The sequence below is a fragment of the Tachypleus tridentatus genome, chromosome 8 (assembly GCF_004210375.1).
Source record: "Tachypleus tridentatus isolate NWPU-2018 chromosome 8, ASM421037v1, whole genome shotgun sequence".
NCBI lineage: Eukaryota > Metazoa > Arthropoda > Merostomata > Xiphosura > Limulidae > Tachypleus > Tachypleus tridentatus.
In genome coordinates this window covers 79,754,202-79,777,140 of record NC_134832.1, presented here as the reverse complement: position 1 = coordinate 79,777,140, position 22,939 = coordinate 79,754,202, and the positions used below count along the sequence as shown (strand labels likewise).

General features: G+C 30.5%; 1 protein-coding gene across 1 annotated transcript in view; it reads left to right on the top strand.

The window, feature by feature from the left end:
• The window catches only part of LOC143222763 (RNA-binding protein 25), a 59,747-nt gene extending 39,500 nt beyond the window's left edge, over positions 1 to 20,247 (top strand). The window contains exons 12-19 of the mRNA XM_076449716.1: positions 1,799 to 1,910; positions 3,018 to 3,107; positions 3,399 to 3,472; positions 4,510 to 4,660; positions 9,984 to 10,251; positions 12,762 to 13,084; positions 13,595 to 13,741; positions 19,685 to 20,247. Of these exons, the coding sequence (XP_076305831.1) occupies positions 1,799 to 1,910; positions 3,018 to 3,107; positions 3,399 to 3,472; positions 4,510 to 4,660; positions 9,984 to 10,251; positions 12,762 to 13,084; positions 13,595 to 13,741; positions 19,685 to 19,777 (1,258 nt within the window). The 3' untranslated portion in view covers positions 19,778 to 20,247. The remainder of the gene's footprint in view (positions 1 to 1,798; positions 1,911 to 3,017; positions 3,108 to 3,398; positions 3,473 to 4,509; positions 4,661 to 9,983; positions 10,252 to 12,761; positions 13,085 to 13,594; positions 13,742 to 19,684) is intronic.
• Positions 20,248 to 22,939: the final 2,692 nt, after the last annotated feature.

Below are 22,939 nucleotides of genomic sequence, written 5' to 3'. Positions count from 1 at the left end.
GCCAGTAATGTTGGAAGCCAACTGGACCATCCAGGTTAAATTTTTTCTCATCATAGAACAAAATCTTTGTCCACTTTTCTATGTTCCATGTTTGGTACTTTTTAGCAAAGTTTAAGCGAACTGTTTTGTGGTGTGGATGGAGGCATGGCCTTTGAAGACGTTTACAGTTTTTAAAGCCTTTCTCTCGTAGATGTCATCTTATTGTTCTTGAGCTGCATTCTGCATCCATAAGAGCCTTAATCTGGTTAAATGATCAGCTGGTGTCTTGCCAGACAACCCATCGAATCTTCCTGCTCAATGCCGGTGTAATTTTCTTGGGCTGACCATTTAAAATTCTTGTTCCATATCCCTCAGAGTCATTTAAGAAATTTGCAACAGCAGTTTTACAATGCCCAGCCATTCCTTTCATTTTATGGTGTACTGATAATGTAACACAGTAGATGTCATTGGGAGATGTTGACAATGCTAATGCTTGAACACAAATGACTAAATTTCGTTACGTGTTTACCTATTAACGCTTCGTTTCAGTATGGTCTTAAACTTTTGACCAGGTAGTATTTAAGCTAATTTCATAGTGTTCACATTTTCCCTAGTAAATGCTAAAAAAGTTTATTTTTATTTTTCCTTTTCGTATTTTCAACTTTCGAAGCTCTACTCAAATAAGAGGTTGAGTCTAACAACACAAAATGCGTATTTTTTCTTTATGTTCATTGGCTTTAAGATTTTGGCCAGCAGTGTATATATAGATTATTACTATTTAGAAATAAGTTATTAAACTTATTATTTTTAAAACATTGAACAATGAATCAAGTAGTAAAGCAGACAGTTACCTCTTATTATTATTACCTGAACATGGGTTGCTAAGCCTTTTAAGATTTTGCATGTGAAGGATATCAAACAAAGTTAAGGTTTTATATACAGTTGAATAAGCAGAAAATCACAAATTACTATCACAATAGAATTCTTCTGTAATTTATTAACCTTAGTAACTAAGGTTTTATAAAATTTTGTAAAATATGAAACTAAAGACACAACTTTCCTCCTTAAACTTGGATCACAAGAACGTGGAAGCCTTTTCAAAGATTAAAATGTCAGGGAAATTCACTTTGGGTACAATATACTGTTGATTGGTTATTCACATGTCATATACTGTAGTAAGAGTATAAAAGAGATGGAGTTCACTGGGGCCATTTGTGTTTGATTCAGTATGAGCCATATCTCAAGAAAATAAAAAGATGTGAGATTCTTATATTATATTCTAGTTTGTCAGTATTAGTAATTTGAGTTCCTAATTTTTAAAAAGTTATAGACTTAGTATTTTGACATCAAAAACATCTAATTTTAAACAGTGCTGCATTCAACATACCATACGACTCACTAAAATCTATATTTAGATGCATTATCTTAATATTTACTTTTAAACTAAGTAATTATCTTCTATATAATATTAAAGTTTAAAATATAATCTATAACTTGATTCCAAACTTTGAGATAAATTCATAAAATAGTAGTTCAATAAAATTTTGAATGTGAATCAATAAATGGGATGACATAGCCTTTGACCTCTGACCCCTTGCAAAAGGGTTAAGAAATCTCAGATTAGTGCATGTATTAATGTACAAGTGCAATCTACCATTTCATTTCTGCAAATTGCATGATCCAACAGCAAAAAGGTTGAGATTATGTGAATCTATGTTGTAGTCTAAGTATGCCACTTGAATTATGAAAATAATGGTAAGAAATATTATTGAATTATATATAGTTACTGGCTATTTCTGCAGTGTTTTGTGTGTTTTAGGTCAAAAGATAGGGATCGAGAGTGGCAGAGAGATAAGGAAGAGGATGAAGACTTGCATGAACGAAGAAAGTTGGAACGCAAACTTAGAGAAAAGGAAGCTGCTTATCAAGAGGTTCCTTTTATTAAATATAAACTTTATTTATTTTGTGATCTAAAAAATCAAGATGAGACTTAAGTATTTAATATTCATTAATAAGTTAATAATAAAAATCTACATCATGCAATATTAGTAATTAATCTGTTAAAGTTTACAAATAAAATAAGCAAAAGGCACACCTATGGGACTCTTATTGCTTTTTTAAAATTTTATGTAAAGCTGCAGTGTTTTAGCTTTTTATTATACCAATGTTTGAATGAGATTTCTAAGTAAGGATTAATTTCTGTTAATATGAGTTTTTGACAGAACAGAAAATTGAGTATGTTATATTCATCGGGATGACCACTAACAATATTAAGTCAAAGTTATGTAGTCTATGACAAAACTATTTTGATATGAGGTGATATCATAGAAAATTTACTTTGGATAGGGTGTTTAATAGCTTTCTCAAGAGCAAAATATTCATGCACTTAGACCATAAATATGCATTCATATTAGGAGCTTTAGATATTTAAAGACTTGTGATAAATTACATTGTAAAATTAAGGAGCATAGATTAAGCCTGATGTAAGTCATATGTCAATTGTGGTAAACATAGTTGAAATACATGAACATAAAACATCAGCAACGAAGACCACCCAGGTGCATCAGGCAACAATATGCAAAGTAATTAAGAAGGATTACTCTCCAGAAATATGGCAGCATAGTGTTTATTTACAAAAATGAAGCCACCATTTGTACCTGTCATTTAATTGTCACATATCTCAAGCAGCTAGAAAATGAAATTTGATTAATTTCTTCAATATAAAAACAAGCTGTTTTAGATACCAGGTATAGTGTCTGAGGATTTATTTCTGTGAAAAGCTGTTTCAAAAAGAGCTAGGGAACTACTAACTACGATAGAAGAATTATTGAAAGCACCCAGGAAGAAGTGATGTGAAAATAGTTTCATGAAAGGATTTTTTGGCAGTGAAAACTGTGCTATTGTTAAGATGCCCAGCTGTCAAGTGGTATGCCAGACATGGACTAATGATGTAGTAAGGTTCTAAAATCGTTATAGTATAACATACTTAATTTTTGTGTAATGTAAATAGTATTTATAATTTATTTATTTTAATTCAGCGACTGAGAAATTGGGAAAGCAGAGAGAGAAGAAAGCTAAAAGAATATGAGAAAGAGAAACAAAAAGAAGATGAGAGAAGAAAAGAAGAGGTACATATTTTATTACTTAATAAAAGAAGCAGTTAGAAATTTGGAATGACAAAGGCATTATGATATATATACAGAGTACAACTGACATTTACAATACAAATGCTTTTTGGTGATGGAGATTAAGAGAAAACCAGTGGATGTAATTAAAAGGTTAATAAGCTTTTGGTATAATGGCAGCTGAGTTCTGACAGCATTATTTTTTGATGTATTCATAGAGTATTTGACATTGTTGCATTATAGCTTGTAAAAGTACAAGTTTAATGTTATGAACATGTATTTATTCTCTTCTAGTACAAAGAAGCTAAGAGACTAAAAGAGTTTTTGGAAGACTATGATGATGATAGAGATGACCCTAAGTATTACAAGTAAGTCAGTTTTAAGATCACTTTTTGTTTGTTTAGGGTTAAGAATGCCAAGTAATGCACAAGTTTTATTGGGCTTAGAGTACTAAATCTAGTATATCTTATTCAGCTGTGAATGCTGACATTTATAGCACAAGTTTTACTGCTGGCTTTTTTCTTTCTTTCTAAGAACATCAAAGTCAAATTGGTGTATGAAATTTAAGCTTGAAGATAAACTGTTTGGAGATTTTTTTATTTAATACTGTATTAGTCTATGTGCTTTGAATGTGTTGCATTATTCTGTAGTGCAATTTTGTGTACGTTTCCAAATGTTTTCCAGTGCTTGAATGCTTTGTTTGTTTTTGTTTTTTAATAATACTTTTCTGACATTAGACAAATAGTTGTTTTTGTATTCATTATTAAAAAGTTCTACTAGAAATTGACAAACCTTTTACCTCTACCAACCCCATTACCACTTTCCCTCTGTTAAAGAAGGCAAGGCAGTTGTATTGTATTTTTGAAATGAATCACTTGTGGTAACATATATTAAAAAACAAAACAAAAGAAGTTGTAAGCTTATTGATGGTGTTTAAGTAGATTAAACTTAGGTGTTTGTTTATGAGCCAAATAATATTGTAAAAGTTGTTTTTATACACGGATAAAATCCAGAAATTTCCAAATTTATTAATAGTTTATAAATTTATTTATCGTGTATGTGTAAGAAGCTAGATTAGCTCTACAACTAAGTGTTTTTGCTAACATTTCAGCAATTTTTTATTTTAACAGTTCACTTGTCTTTAAAGAATTGCAAGTGAGAATTACACATTTGTTAAGAATATTTGAATCTTATTTTATTGATATTCCTGAACAAATTTTTGTTGTAAAGGAATCTGTTACAATGTTTGCATAAGTGATGCTTAACAGGCACAGTCAGACTGAGTCTTTTTTTTCTACTTGTACTAATATTATCTATATGTAATTTCAGTGTTATTGAACCCTTGCTTTCTTGTAATGTAAAACACTTAGTTTTTATACAGATGACAAATATTTGTTTTTACCAGGGGAAATGCTCTTGCAAGAAGGTTAAAAGAGCATGAAAAAGAACTTGAAGCTGATGATAGGGATCGTCACAAAGAGAGAGAAGAGATTGAAGAATTAAAGAGACGACTTGCTGAGGAAGGTCACCCTGATCCTCTAGGAGAGGCTAATAGGGTAAGTTAGTGAAATGTCTTAGGATCATAAAGGTTATGTTAAAAGTAAATATTAAAAAAAAATGTACCTAAATATAGATTTTTATATGCCATGTGGCATGTTGAGTGCAGCATTAGTTTAAATTAGATGTTTGTGATGTCCAAATAAACATCTGTAGTTTCTTATGAATATGAAACTCAAATTACCAATATTGACAAGCTAGAATATAAAGTAAGAACTTCCTGTCTTTTCTGTTTGTTGAGATGTTGCCACATTTACTGCCCTATACATAGTGGCCACTTCCACCTCTTTTTATTTTTTGAAATGCTTACATACACTTAGTTGTTTTTGATGTGTGAATAACCAACCAAAGGTTCAGAATGCTGTCCTAGTGGCTTTATCAGCTTTTTTGAAATATTCAGGCAGCAAACTTTCTTTCTTTTAATGGAAGGTTCCAAGCAGAAAGGTAAGACTTTAGAGCACTCAAATTTTATACCTTTTAAGCCCAAATACAACTTAGTTACTGAGCTTTATAAATTGTAGTGGAATTCTATAGTATTCATATTTGATTTTTGGTTTTTCCAAATATATATATATATAACCTAAAGAAAATTGTTTTGCATCCTCTGCATGCAAAATTTGTTAAGATTTTGCATCTTATTACTAGCAGTAACTGAGTACAAAGGTTGTAACTAGAAGAGAGAATGTCTTGAGAAACAAGTTTAATAACTTGTGTAAATAGTAATAATGCATGTACATGTATAATGTAATTAAAATGTATAATGTAATTAAAATGTGACTGCAGCTTACAAAATGCTAGTCCACTGAAATACAGCTAAGACAGGTCACTTTGTAAAGGCCAGTTTTATATTATTGGATACTGTAATAACAGTGTGCATGTACTGTGTCATTGTAGCTTCTGTGATGTTTTGTCAGCATTGACTTAAAGGTCAGTATAAAAAAAAAATTACTATAAATGTAAAATGTTACGAGTTTCAAGATATTTAAACATGTTTTTATAGTGCTTATGCAGTAAGTCAAATCAAATGAATACATAAAGAGTTAGTGAAAATAACAGAAAAATATGAGCATTTTTTGAAAAAAAATTTTTCTGAGCATTATAAAGGTTTCATGTGGAATTTGAAAATTTTCTAATGCATAAAAATATTTTTAATCATAAAATTAAATACTTTACATGTTGGATAATCAACATTTGAAAAGAAAGATTTGTCTGAGAAAAACATTACTTAAAAAATCTTAAGACTAAAGAAAACTAATATTTTGCATACAATACACTTGTAATGTTTACTGATAATATGCAAAATTTCATGGAGATATAATTACTAACTTAAGTTGTAACATAAACTATAACAAGCACAAAATGGTTATGAATTGAGCTTGTCCTGAGAGAGATAATAAATATTAGTTTATTTATTCAGTTAAAATTTTATACATTTTGAGTTTTCTCTAATGTAATGTTTATTCAGACTATTAATTTCACCAATCTTTTAACCAACATAAAAAGATTAGAAAATAATTTTAAAATTATCCTTTTCTTTCTGAAATCACTAGAAATTGTAGCCATAATTATTTATCCTAAATAACTTGAAGCTTGTTATGGTACAGACCTATTTATACTTAGTTTTATTGTTTTACTGTTTTTTGAACAATGTCTAACTAAGTAATCCTGCCAAAGAAGTTGTAAATCACTCAACAAATATGTTGCCTTCATTATGATATTGATTAGTGTAAGGCATGGTTTTTTTGTGAACGTAACCTATGAAGGATTATCACTGCTGTTATTCTTTATTTTATATAATGTAACCTAACATGTTTCTGATTTTTTACATATTAGTTACATTTTTAGTAATAAAGAATACACACGAAAAACAAATATAGTACTGACCTGGGTCTTTTTCTTTGCTATCAGCTATCAAAAGCTTTAAGTCTACTTTTTTGTACTAATGGTACTACTATACTACTTTTTTATTTAAATACTGCACCTAATAACAGAGAATATAAAAAGCAAACAATGTGCACTAACTGTCATATTTCATCTGGCTTTCTAACTATCTGGTAAGAGCCATTAAAAATTCAGCTGAACTCTCTGCATTTCCCATGGAAATAAAGTATGAACTGAAAGTGAAATAGAGAATTCTCTATACAAAAAACCAATGTAACATAATATTCATTTGATAAATCAAAATTTTGCCTTTCTGTTGGTCATAAATAATCTAAATCATCAGTGAGAATTATTGGTAATAGGTGAAAGAGAGTATGTTACTGGTAGGTATGACAAGATGGGTCTGATTCTATAGCTCTGTAACCAAATATGATTGAAGGTGAAAACTACAAATTATGCTTTGCCTAAGAATGACTTATAATGAGAAATTAATTTAAATTCTTTACTTTTTAGAGAGAGGGGGGGTAAATAAATTAGAAAAAAAGGGAAGACCGTGTCTTGGTGCAGCATTTGTTTTTATACATTCATAAAGAAATAGTTTAGTAAGACTTTCCACGTAACTGTAAAATTTTGTGAAATGTGCACTTTGACCTACTTGTTGTGAAATACCTGAATTTTTTTGTCAATATTCACAAGTTTCTACATTCTAATTGTATTTGTGATAACTTCATTAAATGCTTCTACTAAAAAACATAATCTTACTGAAATAAAATTATATAGTACAAAATATATCTAGTGAAACCAAACTGGTGTGTATTATGAGTATTTTGTGCTGTGATGTTTTTGTATTTTTCTGTTATATTATTAGATTTACATTACTGTAGTTCATGATTCATTATTGTGTATTGTTTAAGAGTATGATTCATCCAGATCTAGTAATAAGAGAGCAGCAGTAATGCCCTTAATCAGTAATTTGATATGTTTAGAAACAATCTTCTGATGAAAACTGGTGTATTGTGACTAATGAAATTCAGTTCTAAGTCATACTATCACCAGGGCACTTTCATAATTTGCCCATCAAAAATTGCTTTCACTTAAGAATGTGGATTAATAATTGCAAATAAGATTTGGTCATTTAAGCGTCTAAATACAGTTGGTTCAATTAATAAACCAAATGTACGTTGGTAACAAATAGGTTGACAGCTAGCCATTGATGATATGTTAAAAGTACATAGAACTAGGTGAAAAGAGAAATAACTTTAATTAAAGTTAAATACTTACTTCTGGTTGGTTAAGACAGTATTTAAAATATAAATAAGGAAAATCAGATAGTAGTGTAGTTTACATTTATCATTTCCATGGACCTCAAAATAATTATATGATGACTATTATATAAAGACCACGATTACGTTATTAGTTCGTATACAGATACATACGTGTGTATTCTTTCACCCTTCTGGCTAGACTTTTTTATTTTTAATGAATTTTTGAAAATTATTTGACTTTATAACATTTATATATACTAATTTGTTTGCCCCCAGTAATTACTTTATCATTGCCTTCTGTTTCCATGCTTAGCTGATCTGTTGATGCTATCCAACATCAAATGCAATTATAACTTTGGTTAGTGATTATACATCATACATTTTTGTGTAAGCAGTAATAAATGGTTTGCTGTCACTATCTGTATATCTTGCTTCTATTTCTAGTTCTTTTTCTTTCACTCCAGCATCCTTTATTGATTGAAACATTTGCTTTTCCCACAACTGAAACCAAGAAGAATATAAAGATTTGACTTGTGATATAATTTTACGACAATGAAATATTTGTGTCTGTTGTTGTTTACTTAATGTAAACAGATTTAAATCTGTTAAAATGCAATATTATTCAACAAAAATTCTATGTAGAATTATTGATAAATATATTATGAAGTTTTATCATTGATAATTTGTTAAAGAAAGGAACAATATAATTTCAGAGTACTACTAATCACTAGTAACTTTCTCTATATTGGATCATGTATAAAAATTGTATAAAATTGCATTTCTAATTTTCTTTTCCTGTCTGATGAATCTGTTCAGATACATGACCATAACTTTCCAGCTCTTACTCTGTTTTAACAAAAGTCAGATGAATTTAAATTTTGATTTTAGACCTTCTTTCAAAAGTATATATCTTCACTATCTTGTTTGTTGTCTATTTATGTGATTCCCACTGTGTAGTGGATTTAGATTGCACCATGAGAAAAAAAGGTTAGAGGTGCCAGGATGAGGTCCTGTATTTTGGGTAGTAGTTTATTTTTTAACTACACCAGAGGGTTTAGTTTGCTATACCAATTTAAAGGGCAAAAAGGACATTTTAGAAAATTTGTAGTTTACAACCCCAATTAATTTAACATCTAAGTCTTTTTTGTACAGTAAAAATTATTGAAGATAGTAAGCACACACTTGTGTGTATGTATATGTGTGTATATAAGTTAAACATAATTTGTAATAAGAGTTGTAATAACATTTCAGTATTGGTGTAAAGTTCTAATAAACTGGGTGTGCTTTAGTTACTAATTTATGTATATCTGTATAATGAAATAAAGGCAACTATAGAATAAATTGCTTTTTACAGGCACAGTGGAAGTGCCAAGTAAAGTGTTATTCAAACAATGTATAATTTTGATGCTTTGCTCTCTCTCAGAAACAAATGAGAATCTTCCTGGAACGGATATCATTCATTATCGATTTGTTTCATGTGTGTTCACTGATAAAACATGTTCATGCATTCCATTGAGTTGTTAAGCAAACAAATTAAATAATTACAATAAAAAATGGTTGTGATGCTTGCCATGTGTGACAATTTGTAAAATTACATTTATAATGTTAACAGTCCATAATATGGTAGGTATTATTACTTCAGTAATTTCTGTTAAATTTATAATGGTTTTATTGACATTTATCTATCTTTTATGGAAGACAATTAACAGATCTGATTATTACATAAATGTCAATTTATTTGCCATTAAGACGTATTCCAAAAATTATAATTTTCAAAAGATGTTTTGTGAAATGAAATGCAAAGATTTGAATATGTATTAGATTTGTTGTACTAGAACTGTAGGTTTATTCACAGAGAAGCTTGCAAAGTATTATGACTGTATGTCAAGCTACTTATAAATGACAGTGAAAGTAAAATCATGAGTTTATCATATTTCAGGAGGCCCTCAGGCCATTAGTGTTGTAATTATGTGCATTAAAAATTCTTATTTTGAAATATTTAATGCTATATCAAAATGTTGAGTTGTCACCTTAAGATGTGGTTTCTGTGAATGTTAAATAACAGTAAAGATATTGTAACTGGAATCAGAAATGAATTTTGTGTTAGAATTAGAAATTTAAGCATTTATCATAATCACTTCAGTCCTTAACTTTTAATACTTTATATCGTTTGTAGATTTATCAAGAAGAAGATGCTAAGTTAATGAAAAACAGAGTAAAGCCAGAACCTCTTGAATCTGAGAATGAAGAAGAACTCCCAGAAATAAAGCCAAAAAAGCCTTTGGTGAAAAAAGAAAAGTCTCCTCGCAAAGAAATAGAGCAATCAAAACTAGTCAAACCCATAGAAGAAGACAGTGCACCTAATAGTTTATCAGGTTTCTCTGATGTTACCATTCCCAGTGAAGAGGTCAAGCCCATAGGATTTGTTGGTTTAAAGCTAGGAGGTATTTATTTTGCAGATTAAATGATATTGATCAAACTAACATTTTTATCTAAAATTTTATTTCTAATTCAGAAAAATTCTGTGAAAAATTAAGTAAAAATTTCTTTCGTAAATTAACAGTATTATTGCTGAACCCAAGTAGGTCAGTTGTAGTTAAAGTTGCTTGGTCAGTAAATGTTTCTTATAAACATAAGCACTTCTCATCAAGGTCTGTATTAAGAACCTGAATCCTGCTGTGAGGTACAACTTTGAGATGGGTTTAGCAGTAAAATGATTAGCACTGACATAGAAAATAGTTTCAACTACATTAAATACAGGATTTACCATGAAGTAAGCTGTAAAACTGTTTATGAATTTAATTTATTTAAAGTATTTGAGTGATATAGAAATTATATCAGAAGCAGTTCATGAAGCAGGCATAAATATCTGTTAAATATATGCAGAATTGCAGTAGTCAGTACAACAAAAATATTGAAGTGAAAATTTTAGTCTCAGTTGGCTGATTTTGGTAGAAAACATTTGATACACCAAGTTAATTTGGTCTTGCATTAATGTTCATATATAAAATTAGATAGATTAAGCACTGAAATTTATTACAGATGTTTTCAATAACTAAAATAAGATTAAACTGCAAATCATTTACTAGGTGGTAATTATCCTTTTCTATACTGGCTTGGTCATTTTAACCAACCTTGCAACCGTTATGTAATATGTGAAACTATACATATTACAAATTTTAATATAGTAAATATATCTTCAAGAAATGTGGCAAGTTTTTGTAATCATTACAGTTCTTTCATACACAAAAAAATGGATAGTTTGAATGCAAGGCAATTTTCATGTCAAGATTTAATTTTTTTTTATTTTAAAGTTTTCACATGACATTTGCATCATTTCTTGAATCTCCTAACTGAATATCAAAACAGTGTTTTTTCTGTTTTCTCTACTCCAACACAGGCCCGGCATGGCCAGGTGGTTAAGGCACTTGGCTTGCAATCCGAGGATCGAGGGTTCAAATTCCCATCACACCAAACGTGCTCACCCTTTCAGCTGTGGGGGCATTATAATGTGATGGTCAATCTCACTATTTGTTGGCAGTGGGTGGTGATGGCTAGCTGCCTTTCCCCTAGTCTTACATTGCTAAATTAGGAACGGCTAGTGAAGATAGCCCTCTGTAGCTTTGCGTGAATTTCAAAACAAACAAACTACCCTGACACTGATTACAGATTCAGTCCATTTGACTGATCATGTTACTCCCACACAAAAAACTGAAATTTTGATTACCCATTTTTTAATTTTATTTTTTATCTAGAATGATTGAATATTATTACGAACAGTTAAACACTATATCTTCTTAAGTAAAAACTAATAGTGTTTAGGTATCCTGATCATTTAGTTTTATTGCTCCACTGCTACTTAGGTCAAGCAGTATGATTCGTCAGATCACATATTGTGGTCATAGATGTGCTGTTAAGTTTATTTCCTTTTTAATTTGGTTATTCTTTTCTAACTTAAGTTGCCAATTTCAATTAATTTTAGAATGATAAATATAAAATAAATATGTAAAAAAAAATTTAGTTCTTACATGCAGGTTTTGGACTTTTAAAATCTAAATGAAAGTCAACTCTTCCTTTTGGTAGGGTGTTAATAGAAATTTGCGTAATTTTTATTTATTTTAAGTATGCAAATTTTAAATAGTATATCAACACCTAAAAATTGTGTTCTAAAACTATTATATTGTAAATTTAACTGGCTTTCTAACAGATATATATATATATATGTGTGTGTGTGTGTGTGTGTGTGTGTGTGTGTGTGTGTGTGTAAATATATTTCTTTACCTGGTCAAGGCAGTCTTCAAGATAATCAAACTATAAAGTTAACACAGAATAACTCAAAACCAATCAGAATAGACACTGAATTTTTTTTCAGCTTCAGAATATTTAACATATAACTAAGTTCTTGATAATACACAAAATAATGTATGAGTGGAAAAAAAAATTTACACACACAGTTCAAAGCAAAGAAGCGACATGTAGCACACAAAAGCAAAGTTTGGGAGTATGCTGAAATATTTCCTTTTGAAACTAAGAAATTTAAACTTGTGTAATATGTAAAATTTTAATTATAAACTGTTTTGAAGCCAAGTGCATTGACCTTGCACTATTAATAAAGTTGTTTAAGTCAATTTTGAATGTAACTTCTAAAAAGGCCATGGCATTTACAGTTTACACACTTGTGTCTAGATGGTTAAATGCTGAATTTTATTCACCATAGTCTTTGTTAACAAGAATGAGAAAGTGACTGTTACTGGTGAGATTTTCAACATATGAGGTCATCTGGTAATTAGTAGAAAATATTCTTAAAATCATATTCTCATGTTAGCCAATCATGCTTAAGTAAGTGTTTAGACAAATTGTAGATCAGTATAAAGGTAATTGTTTGTTGCTTTTTTCTCTTAATTGTGTAACATGTTATGGCTTTGTAATATATCAATATAATAAACTTTTAAAGGTTCCAGTCCACATTATGGGTCTCGCAGTCCACCTGCACCAACAACTCCCACAGCTACTAACAATGAAAGCAGTAGTCAGAAAAAGAAACGGCTCACTGTGGAAGATGTGTTTAACGCCAATGAAGATGATGCAATGGAGCAAAAGAAGAGGAGAAAACTGATTCCCTTGGATGATGCACAGGAGGATGGAAAATCTTCACCATCCACACAACAGATGACAACAGAGGAAAAGAGGAAGCATATTAAAAACCTAATTGACAAGATTCCAACTGCTAAAGAAGATCTCTTTGCATACAACATTGATTGGAGTCTTGTAGACAATGTGAGACAATGTTTTAATTGTAATAAGTGCTGCATGTGAATTCATAAAGATACAACATCTTAAGAATATATGTATCATTAACATGTAATTTGATATTTTGGCACATTTAATTTTCTTTGTATACATGTGTTTTCATAGTTTGTTTTGATTTTAAATATATATATGCATGTGTATAAATTTTGAAAATTTCTCAATAGAAACTGCCTCTTCTGTAGCAACATCATGGTATTTTTGAAAACTTGTTTGATAATTAAAAATTGTTAATTAAAGAAAGTTAAAATGGCTGTGTAAGAGCATCTTTAAGCTGGAAGTGATGGTAATTTTGGTAGTTACTGATATTTTAAAAATTTATTCTTAAGTTGAAAAAATATTTTCTCATTGAGAATTTTTATAGTTAACACTTGTACACACTACAAACACAGCAGAATTGATTTCAAAATTTCTAAATCTTTCCTGGTGAATTTTTAAATTGCAAGTATAGTAACTCATATGTACATATACTACATTTAGTCTCTGATGGAGAGGAGAATCAAACCTTGGATAAACAAGAAGATTGTGGAGTATATTGGAGAAGAAGAGCCTACTTTAGTTGGCTTTATCTGTACAAAAGTATTGGCTGCAAGTCCGGCTCAGAGTATTCTGGATGATGTTTCAATGGTAAACATAACACTATTTTTCTTCCTGTTAAGTCTGTTCATTATGGTCTTACCTACAATATTTAAAGTGGGAAGACCTGTTGTTTATTCTATATATTAGCAAGTCTGTGGTGCTATGGCCCACATTTACAGGGCTACTATAATACAAGTTTAGTACTTTCCAGTTTGTTTATTGTCACTGTAATGGAATTTTAATTTATTTAACCAAATGAAAATGGTAATTAGAAGGTCTGCTTATTTACATGCTCTGTTGTAAATTAATGCCAAATTTTTGGCCCACTTTTGATGAATTTCCAGGTTCCTTAAGGCATTGGATGAAAAATTTTATTTTTATGCAAACATCAGTTATAACATTTTATTTAGCATTGCTTAAAAATTGGTGCAACCAGTGGTTTATGAGAAGGTACATAACACACACAATCTTAAAATACTGTTTTATACTTTTTCAGTTTAATGATCATTGCTGTTATAATGCAGATTTAATTTTTTTTAATCAAGTTTTGACATGTAATTAGTAGGTTTACTTGTTTATTTATGTGCTCTAATGTAAATCATTGCCAAATTTGGGGTTTGCTTTCAGGGAATTTTCAAAAGTGTTTTCTCAAAATTCCAGTATTTCTAAAGGAGTCGAGTAAAATGATTCTTTTGGCATTATTTAGAAGTTGGTATGTCCAGCAGTTTAGGAGAATGAGTTCTCTGGAAATTCTTTGGTTCCCTCAGGAGTAAAGTAAAACATTTTAGCTTTGTGCTAACCTTGGGACTAAAATAAGTTGCTTGGTACTATTTAACATTCAGTATGGTTTAGGAGTTGTATAAAACACACTGACACCAAATTGTATGATGTAAATTTTATTATAAATGTATGCTTAATGATTAGTAAATTTTAAGCGAGACAAAATTATGAAAAACCTTAAAATAATATTACTTTTTAAAAGAAAAATAAAAGCTTCAACAGAGATTTGCTGGTTGAAGATCACTTTAGACTGGCAGTAGGCACATTATATTTTATGTCTGTAGCTATTGTTCTTGAACTAAAATTATGAGCTTTAACCATGATATTACCTTCATTTGACACATGGTGGGCTTCATCCATTGTATATCTCAGTCTTGTTGGTAACTCTTCACTATAATATGTGCCCATGAAACCAGGAAGTACATCAGTTAGATCCCCTAAATGACACAAATGTAAATGTGCAGACTTATAATGTTAAAAGCTGGGATTTGTTACCCATGTAGAGCACAGTGCAGGTAGCATGTTGTGTAGCTTTGTGCTTAACTACAGACAAATGGATCAAGAACATTTCAAGTAGTTTGTTGGATATGCAAGAATGTTTAATGTACAAATTTCATATAGTGATATAATATTTATTGATTATTTAGTTTTCATAACTAAATAAAGTGTCAAAAGTAATTATTTTAAAAGTGATAGTTGTGACAAGTTTTGTTATGCAACTTGGGAAGAGTTGTATGTTGTATGTATAGTTCAGTTGTAAATTATCATCACATTACTTGAACCTTCTATATATTTTTTCATTACCTTATGTGATTATTGTAGCATCATAGCATCTCATAGTTTGTAGAAAGTTGTATGCCTCAGCTGGGCAACTCATGGGTAAACAACTGAGTGGAAGTTATGCTAAATCAGAAAACATTAAGTTAGTGAAAGTGAAGGTAGACTCGATGATTATTGGTTTAGCTGTAATGGGGGTTATTTAAAGTGAGTTTTAGAGTGGTATTGTAATAACAGAGATAGACAAAAATAATATATCTTGTCAAAGGGTGCTCTGAAGTAACTGAACCTACCTGTGCAGACTTTGAAAAGTAGATAATTATTTAATATTTTGGATGTAATTTGTGGTAACCCATGGGGTGGCATAAGTGACCCCTTGATGTTGATGCCTGTATGTGGTTTGCTGTGGCTTGTTAGTTGCTCACAGAATCTCCTCTACAGCTTATGTGTTCACTGACAAGTTGTATGCCATTTTTCGTGTCCTGGATTGTGTAGAAGCTATGCAGTTCACTGAGTCTGTTGGCCCTGGAATTACTTCACGCTAGTTTCCAATGGCTGGCCCATTTTTATTCTTGTCTTCCATTAATATCCAGATCATCTGGATAAGTGGCCACATTGGTATTTGTGGGAATGAACTCACTGACATCCTGTCTAAGTCTGTTTGCTCTGGTGATGTCACAGTCATGCTTATTGAATTATGGACTTAGTCCTTTATTGAAGGCTCAGCTTCATGAAAGTTGGCAGTTGACTTAAAGTGAACAGTATTATAACAAGCTTATCCAGGTCAAACCTTTATTTGTTCTTTGGACATCTTGTTTCCATAAGGATCGGAAAGAGGAAGTTGTCTAGGCTAGGTTATAGATTGGTTACAGTTTTTTAACCCATTGTTTTATTTTATTTGGTACTGATTCACCTATGTGTAGCCTGTGTGACACTCAAGTCACAGTAGCCCATATTTTCTTCTTGTTATGACTCTGAGCTACATCACCATTTCAGACACTGTTTTCTAAGAGTTTAGCTCTTACATTGAATGGTGAGACTGTCCAACTTGATTTTCTTTTTCAGTTTTAACATTGGTGTTTTTAATTCTATTTAAATTTTTATCTGAACTTTAGACATTGATTTATTTTTACATTTATAACAATTTTACTGTTTTTACTAGTTTGGTGTAAAAAGCCTAGTTGCTTTGTATCAGTAAATGGCAACCAACCAACCAACCAACATAAGTTAATCTGTTGCAATGTGTACAGTAAGATAAATAATTTATCTTCTAAGTTGAGTTCTAAAGTAAGTAAACTAGCCTGTGTGAATTTTTGACAAATAAAGAACGTTATTTAAAGTTTTACATGCGTGCCATTTTTCCGCTGAAACTGATTTCCGCGGTTTTCAAACGGCCAACGATCACCCACGAGATTCGTGTAAATTCGAGGAGAAAATATGAGCGATTTGGGGGCCGGGTAGGTGGTTTTTGAGGAGAAATCGTATTTTTTCAATGTTTATTGCAGAAAAAAAAAAATCTGACCGCCATCTTGGAGGCAGTCTCGCAGTCTCGTGGTCTGGTATCGTGTGCATACCAGATGATAAAATATTCTCTACGCTCCAAAGAAACAACAGCAATTGAAATGTTTAAAAGGAAAGATGTTCATTTTGATCCTGTAGACAAGAGAATGTGTAAGGACATTAGATCAGCAGCTTCAAAGTATACCTCAAAGCTGAGGGAGAATCAGAAGAAAAGGGCAAAAAGGCTTGAGGCCTATGGTTCTGTGAAATCTGGCCCAGCCACCTTAGCTAAAGAAAAAGTCCAGAAAGCTGCAGAGGCACAGAGAGCTGCCCATTCAGAGAAGGAGAGAAAAAAAAGTTCGGAAGAGAGCACTGGAAACCCTTGTCTCGAAAAAGAGGAAAGTAGCCAAGATTGATAAAAGGAAATTAAGTGATTTGAAATTTGACTGTAATTTATGCAGCAGAGCAGAAGTTGATATCAGTGACTGAAAAACATTTTATTATCTGCAGCATACAGTGCCAGTGGTTTATTTTAAAGCATATCATTAATTTTATTTTGAAGCAATGTCAAAGCTTTCCTTGATTTGCTGTTTCAGTTTGTATTGTGAAAGAATGAAAAATATACTGATATTGAGATACCAGTAATTTACTGACAAGATTGTATAGATGAACAAGTTTTACTGTAGGTAGTCATGTAGAGTAATTTTAAGTAATTTGAAATTTTAATGGAATACATGCAGCAGAGCAGTAGTTGTTGATGTCAGTGACTGTACAAAATTTAATTTCTGAGGCATATCACTGATATCAGTAGTTTAATATCGAACCATATCAGTAGTTGAATTTTTAAGCAATGTCATAGCTTTCCTTCATATGCTGTTTTAGTTTGCATTGTCAATTTGTGAAAGAATGGAAAATTCACTGACATTAAGGTACCAGTAGTATAATGACAAGATTGCATAGATGAACAATTTGAACTGTAGGTAGTCATGATTAGTCAAAAGAGTAATTTTATGTGATTTGAAAATTGTATGGAATATATGCAGCAGAGAAGTAGTTATTGGCAATGACTGTAAAACATTTAATTGGCAGCATGCCAGTAGTTGATGATGTTATTGATGACAAAAAGGATAATAATGAAATTATTTGTATTTGAAATATTTACTGAGTTATTTTGGCTTTATTAACTCATATTACTAATATATTTTGATTTAGAAAAAAATTAAACTGAATAAATAGCAAATAAACAATCTTAAATTTCAATTATTTACTTTTTATTTTATTTGTTAATTTTAGATATTTTGATATATCTTCTAAAAAATGAATGCAAATTAAAAGAATAAATCATTCTGCTAAAAACTGTAAATGAAAGTTATAGTTTTTATTAGTTTGATTTAGTCTTTTAATTTCCTTTTGTTATTTTATATGATATATATTGTGTACTTTTCCAACATTGCAATGTCAAAAAACATAAAGAAATTATGTCTCAGAATTCACCAAATCACACCAAATAGCATCCATTTTTTAAAAATTTCCTGGGGTGCATGCCCCCGGACCACCCCTAGTCAGACACAGCTGTGGCGCCTCTGGCGCCAGGTTATATACCTTTTCCTCTTTTCTTCATAAATGTCATTGGCATATTGAAGGCTCAGCTTCATGAAAGTTGGCAGTTGACTTAAAGTGAACAGTATTATAACAAGCTTATCCAGGTCAAACCTTTATTTGTTCTTTGGCCATCTTGTTTCCATAAGGATTGGAAAGAGGAAGTTGTCTAGGCTGGGTTATGGATTGGTTACAGTTTTTTAACCCATTGTTTTATTTTATTTGGTACTGATTCACCTATGCGTAGCCTGTGTGACACTCAAGTCACAGTAGCCCATATTTTCTTCTTGTTATGACTCTGAGCTACGTCACCATTTCAGACACTGTGTTCTTAGAGTTTAGCTCTTACATTGAATGGTGAGACTGTCCAACTTGATTGTCTTTTTCAGTTTTAACATTGGTGTTTTTAATTGTACTTAAATTTTTATCTGAACTTTAGACATTGATTTATTTTTACATTTATAACAATTTTACTGTTTTTACTAGTTTGGTGTAAAAAGCCTAGTTGCTTTGTATCAGTAAATGGCAACCAACCAACCAACCAACATAAGTTAATCTGTTGCAATGTGTACAGTAAGATAAATAATTTATCTTCTAAGTTGAGTTCTAAAGTAAGTAAACTAGCCTGTGTGAATTTTTGACAAATAAAGAACATTATTTAAAGTTTTAGATGCAACTGAGATATTCTATAGTGTAAAGAAGTTTTGTACATGCATTTGATTTTTATTGAATTTATTATTTTAAAACAAATTGATTGTATTCTATTGATTTATTATTCTAATTTATTTGTCAGGTAGCCAGACACATACTGTAAAGAATCGAGCCCTATAAAAAAAATGCAAGTTCAATAGGGATGAATTGAACAGCAATAAAATGTTCTATATTTTCCACTTATTTTCCAATTTGTTTATATAAAAGTATTATTTCATATGGTTCAGTATAATTTGTTTTAATACTTAATAGTTAATTATAGTTTCTATTTTGTAAATAAATTGTTACTTGTAATTTTGGCAGTTGATGTACTATTCTTTAAAACAAAAAAAAATTGTGCATCCAGTCTTTTAATAGTATATAAAAGTTATGTAACACTTATATTTTAGTCATTATTATTGACCTAAAATCATAGCAACAAAATAGTATTTTATAAATTTAAAATGAAGGAAATTTTTAGAATTAAGTTCTAAAACATGTTAGAATGCACATTTTTTATGAATCATATGAAAAAAAAGACTAGGAAGCAGTGGGTATTCACATGAAAAGACATGTTTAGCTCATTTGTGTGTATTGTATTATATAATAAAGAATGTTTTAAATATACTTTTTTCCTGATTTTAGGTACTAGATGAAGAAGCAGAGGTGTTTGTTGTGAAGATGTGGCGTTTGCTAATTTACGAGATAGAAGCTAAAAAGTTGGGTCTCATGAAATAAGTTTTGTATTCTAGTTATTGATGTTTGTACATATACATCATGTAAAAAAAAAAGCTCTACCTATTTCCAGTTTTGCTTAAGACATCTAGTTTTACAGACTGTTGATTCATTGCAACATTATGACTTCATTTTCCTCATTAATGGACTTTTCAAAACATAACTTTAACATGTCTTAAGTTAAAGGTTAGACTGTCCGAGTTAAGAATAAGGCTTCTATTAAAATATGGTTTGGGATATATTCTTTTCTGGTTCATTGTCGTTTATTGAAACTGTGTAAAACATGATGGAGGAAGGAGGCCCAGGTTTGTCATAGTATAAAAAATGTGGATTGTTTAAACACTTTGATGTAATAGTTTTAATGTAGTTAAAGCAGGGTAGACTTTATGGATGCAAAACACTGGAAATGTAACAACTTGAAATGTTTCTGATGGAAATTAAAATTTGGACCACATGTGCTACATTATGAATAATTGATGGTTTGTTTCTCACTGTACAACAGACTTGTGTATTACACTCAATCTGTATATGTAACTTGAGATTTCACTAAACCACGTATCACATTAAAATATTGCAGCTAGTTAAGTATTTTCTGTATTTAAACAGAAATTGGCATCTATGACAAACTAGCAATAAACAGTCATTTATATAACATTCTTTACAGTTCTGTATGATGTAAGTGATTACTGACAAATCTTTATTAGTGAAAATTAGTTGATAAGCAAACATGAAATCATGATTTTGTTTCTATATAGTGCAGGTAATTGAATCAATTGTATCTGATCAAAATATTTTGAAAGTACAGAAACAACCAAGTTAGAATAAAGGAGTCAGCCATATAAAAATATGGTATAATTAAAGACAGTTATATAAAACAAAAAACTTCATAAAGATGTGATTTAAAAATGTTGGCAAGTTAAACAATAAAAAATGGGGATAGACTTTGCCTTCTTATATTTGTCTTCCCTTGTTCCAGGTATGAATATATTTATGGAAACTTTACAATCAAGTAGCAGGTAGGAAATAGATAGTATGTCTTTATCTTCAGGCTATCTCTAACTGAAAACTCAAATAGGTGCATTGTGCATTTATCAGGAAAGAAGTGTAACTTGTAGAATGTAAACAGTACCACATACAATTAAGCTCCTATGACTTTATGAAGTACAACTGAATTAACGGATTACAAGTAAAAACATAATCTAAAATCATTATATGGTGATGTAATGTTATTTTAAATATTGAAACATAAAAAAATTTATACAAGATAGAACATCAAACTCTTCATAAACCTGAAGTCCAAAAGCAAAACATATCAGAATTAAATAAATGAAACGTTGGAATTATAGACGCACTAAAATCAAAGCAATATAAATAAACCCTTTAATATAAAGTATTAAATAAAGCTCATTAAAATACTTTAATGTTATTTGAAAAGACCTCACCAAATGACATTTTAATAGCTAGTACAAAAATGAAAGACAAGATTACTTTAAAGTCAGAGAATAAGTTTTTATATTAAATAAACGATTAGATATACAAATATACACCATTTAGATACACAATCTTTTAACAATAAATTACTCCTTTCACTGCAGTTGGTATGAATATTTCTCAATGTTTTCACTTCCTCATGCTGTGACTGGTACAAATATTTCCCATTGTTAATGTTCTTTACACCTTACCCTGCTGGTTACTGGTTAATCACCTTGATTATCGTTACTTAGAAGAAACGCTAACATCTTGTTTTGTTGCCTCTTCTTCATTATGACGCACTTCACTATCTTCTAAGCTATCCAAATCAAATGCACCAAGTATATTTACATAGTAATTAGAGTTTATACCTTTGCTACGTGGATATAGTTGACACGCAGTTAATTTCTGATTAGGCACATTATTGGTTACTGAAGGGCTCAGTGGAAAACGCTGTGGAAAGCCATATATCAACATTAGATTGGATGCCAATAAATACTTTCAAACTCACTTAACTTTCAAAAATTCTGTGGCTATTTGGAATGATGATGGAAACCATTTGTCCCAGTCGTAGTGTACGAATACAGAAGTATACTTCTTTATTACTGTAAAGGTGTTAAATGAGATCTGATAAAAGCATTGTTACCAAAAACAATATATAGTGAAAATAAACATTTCAACAATAAGTAAATACATCTCAATTGATATTTACAAGTGATTATGATCGCATCTTGAATAAAAATACCACGACATTATCACAGGTATACCAAACTCTAGTTGCAAGAACTAACAAAAAAAAAAATGGATTCCTTAACGATTTTGAATGTTAAAGTATCAAACTGCACATATAGAAGTTATCAATATAAAATGGAACAGCTACAATTTACAAGATACATTTACAGTGAGGAAGTCAATATATCAAAAGGAAAATTATAATGCTTATTGCTCATACAATATAATACAGGAAGAATGGAAGTAAAATGAAATGTCATTTCATAAAGATTTACAATGAACATAATTATATTAAATTGAAACTCTTCCATCTTTGCTTAACCACTGGCCCTTTAGCATGACAGTTGAATTTTTGCTGGCTGAATGAAGGACTTTCTGTACCACGTGCTGTGGTGGTTCAGCATACTTCATCAGCCATTGTATATAATCCTCGGTCTATTGAGCAATTTGGGTTTTACAGTGCCTCTTCAGGATTAGGATATATTGAAGAGAGAGAGAGATGCCTATGGCTGTGAGGAGAGTCAGCTTTTGTGGTTGGTGAGTCTGGGTGTGTGACAAGTTTTTATTCACTCAGCCAAAGGTATTGCTACTACTGACAGATGGAAACGTTCACCTATTACCAAATCAATAATCCACAGAGCTAGCGAGTCTGCTTTTCGTTGGGTTTTGTGTTTTCTTTGTGCGCTTCATCAGTACTGATGTTTATTATTTTAAGAATATGTACTTTCTTTTTCCCCTAGACCATAGAACACTTTTAGTTTTTTTCTGTTTCTGAAATAAATTAAAATATGTTGTGAATTAAGATACTACAAGTGGAATAAATCTGAAGTTGCTAGAAACACTAATTTAAAGCATTATAGTTACAACTTTAGAAGTAATCACTTATTTCCATTTGGAATATTATGAATCAATGATCAATCATATTACTTACTGATAGTACCAAAAAACTGGCAGTGTGACCAG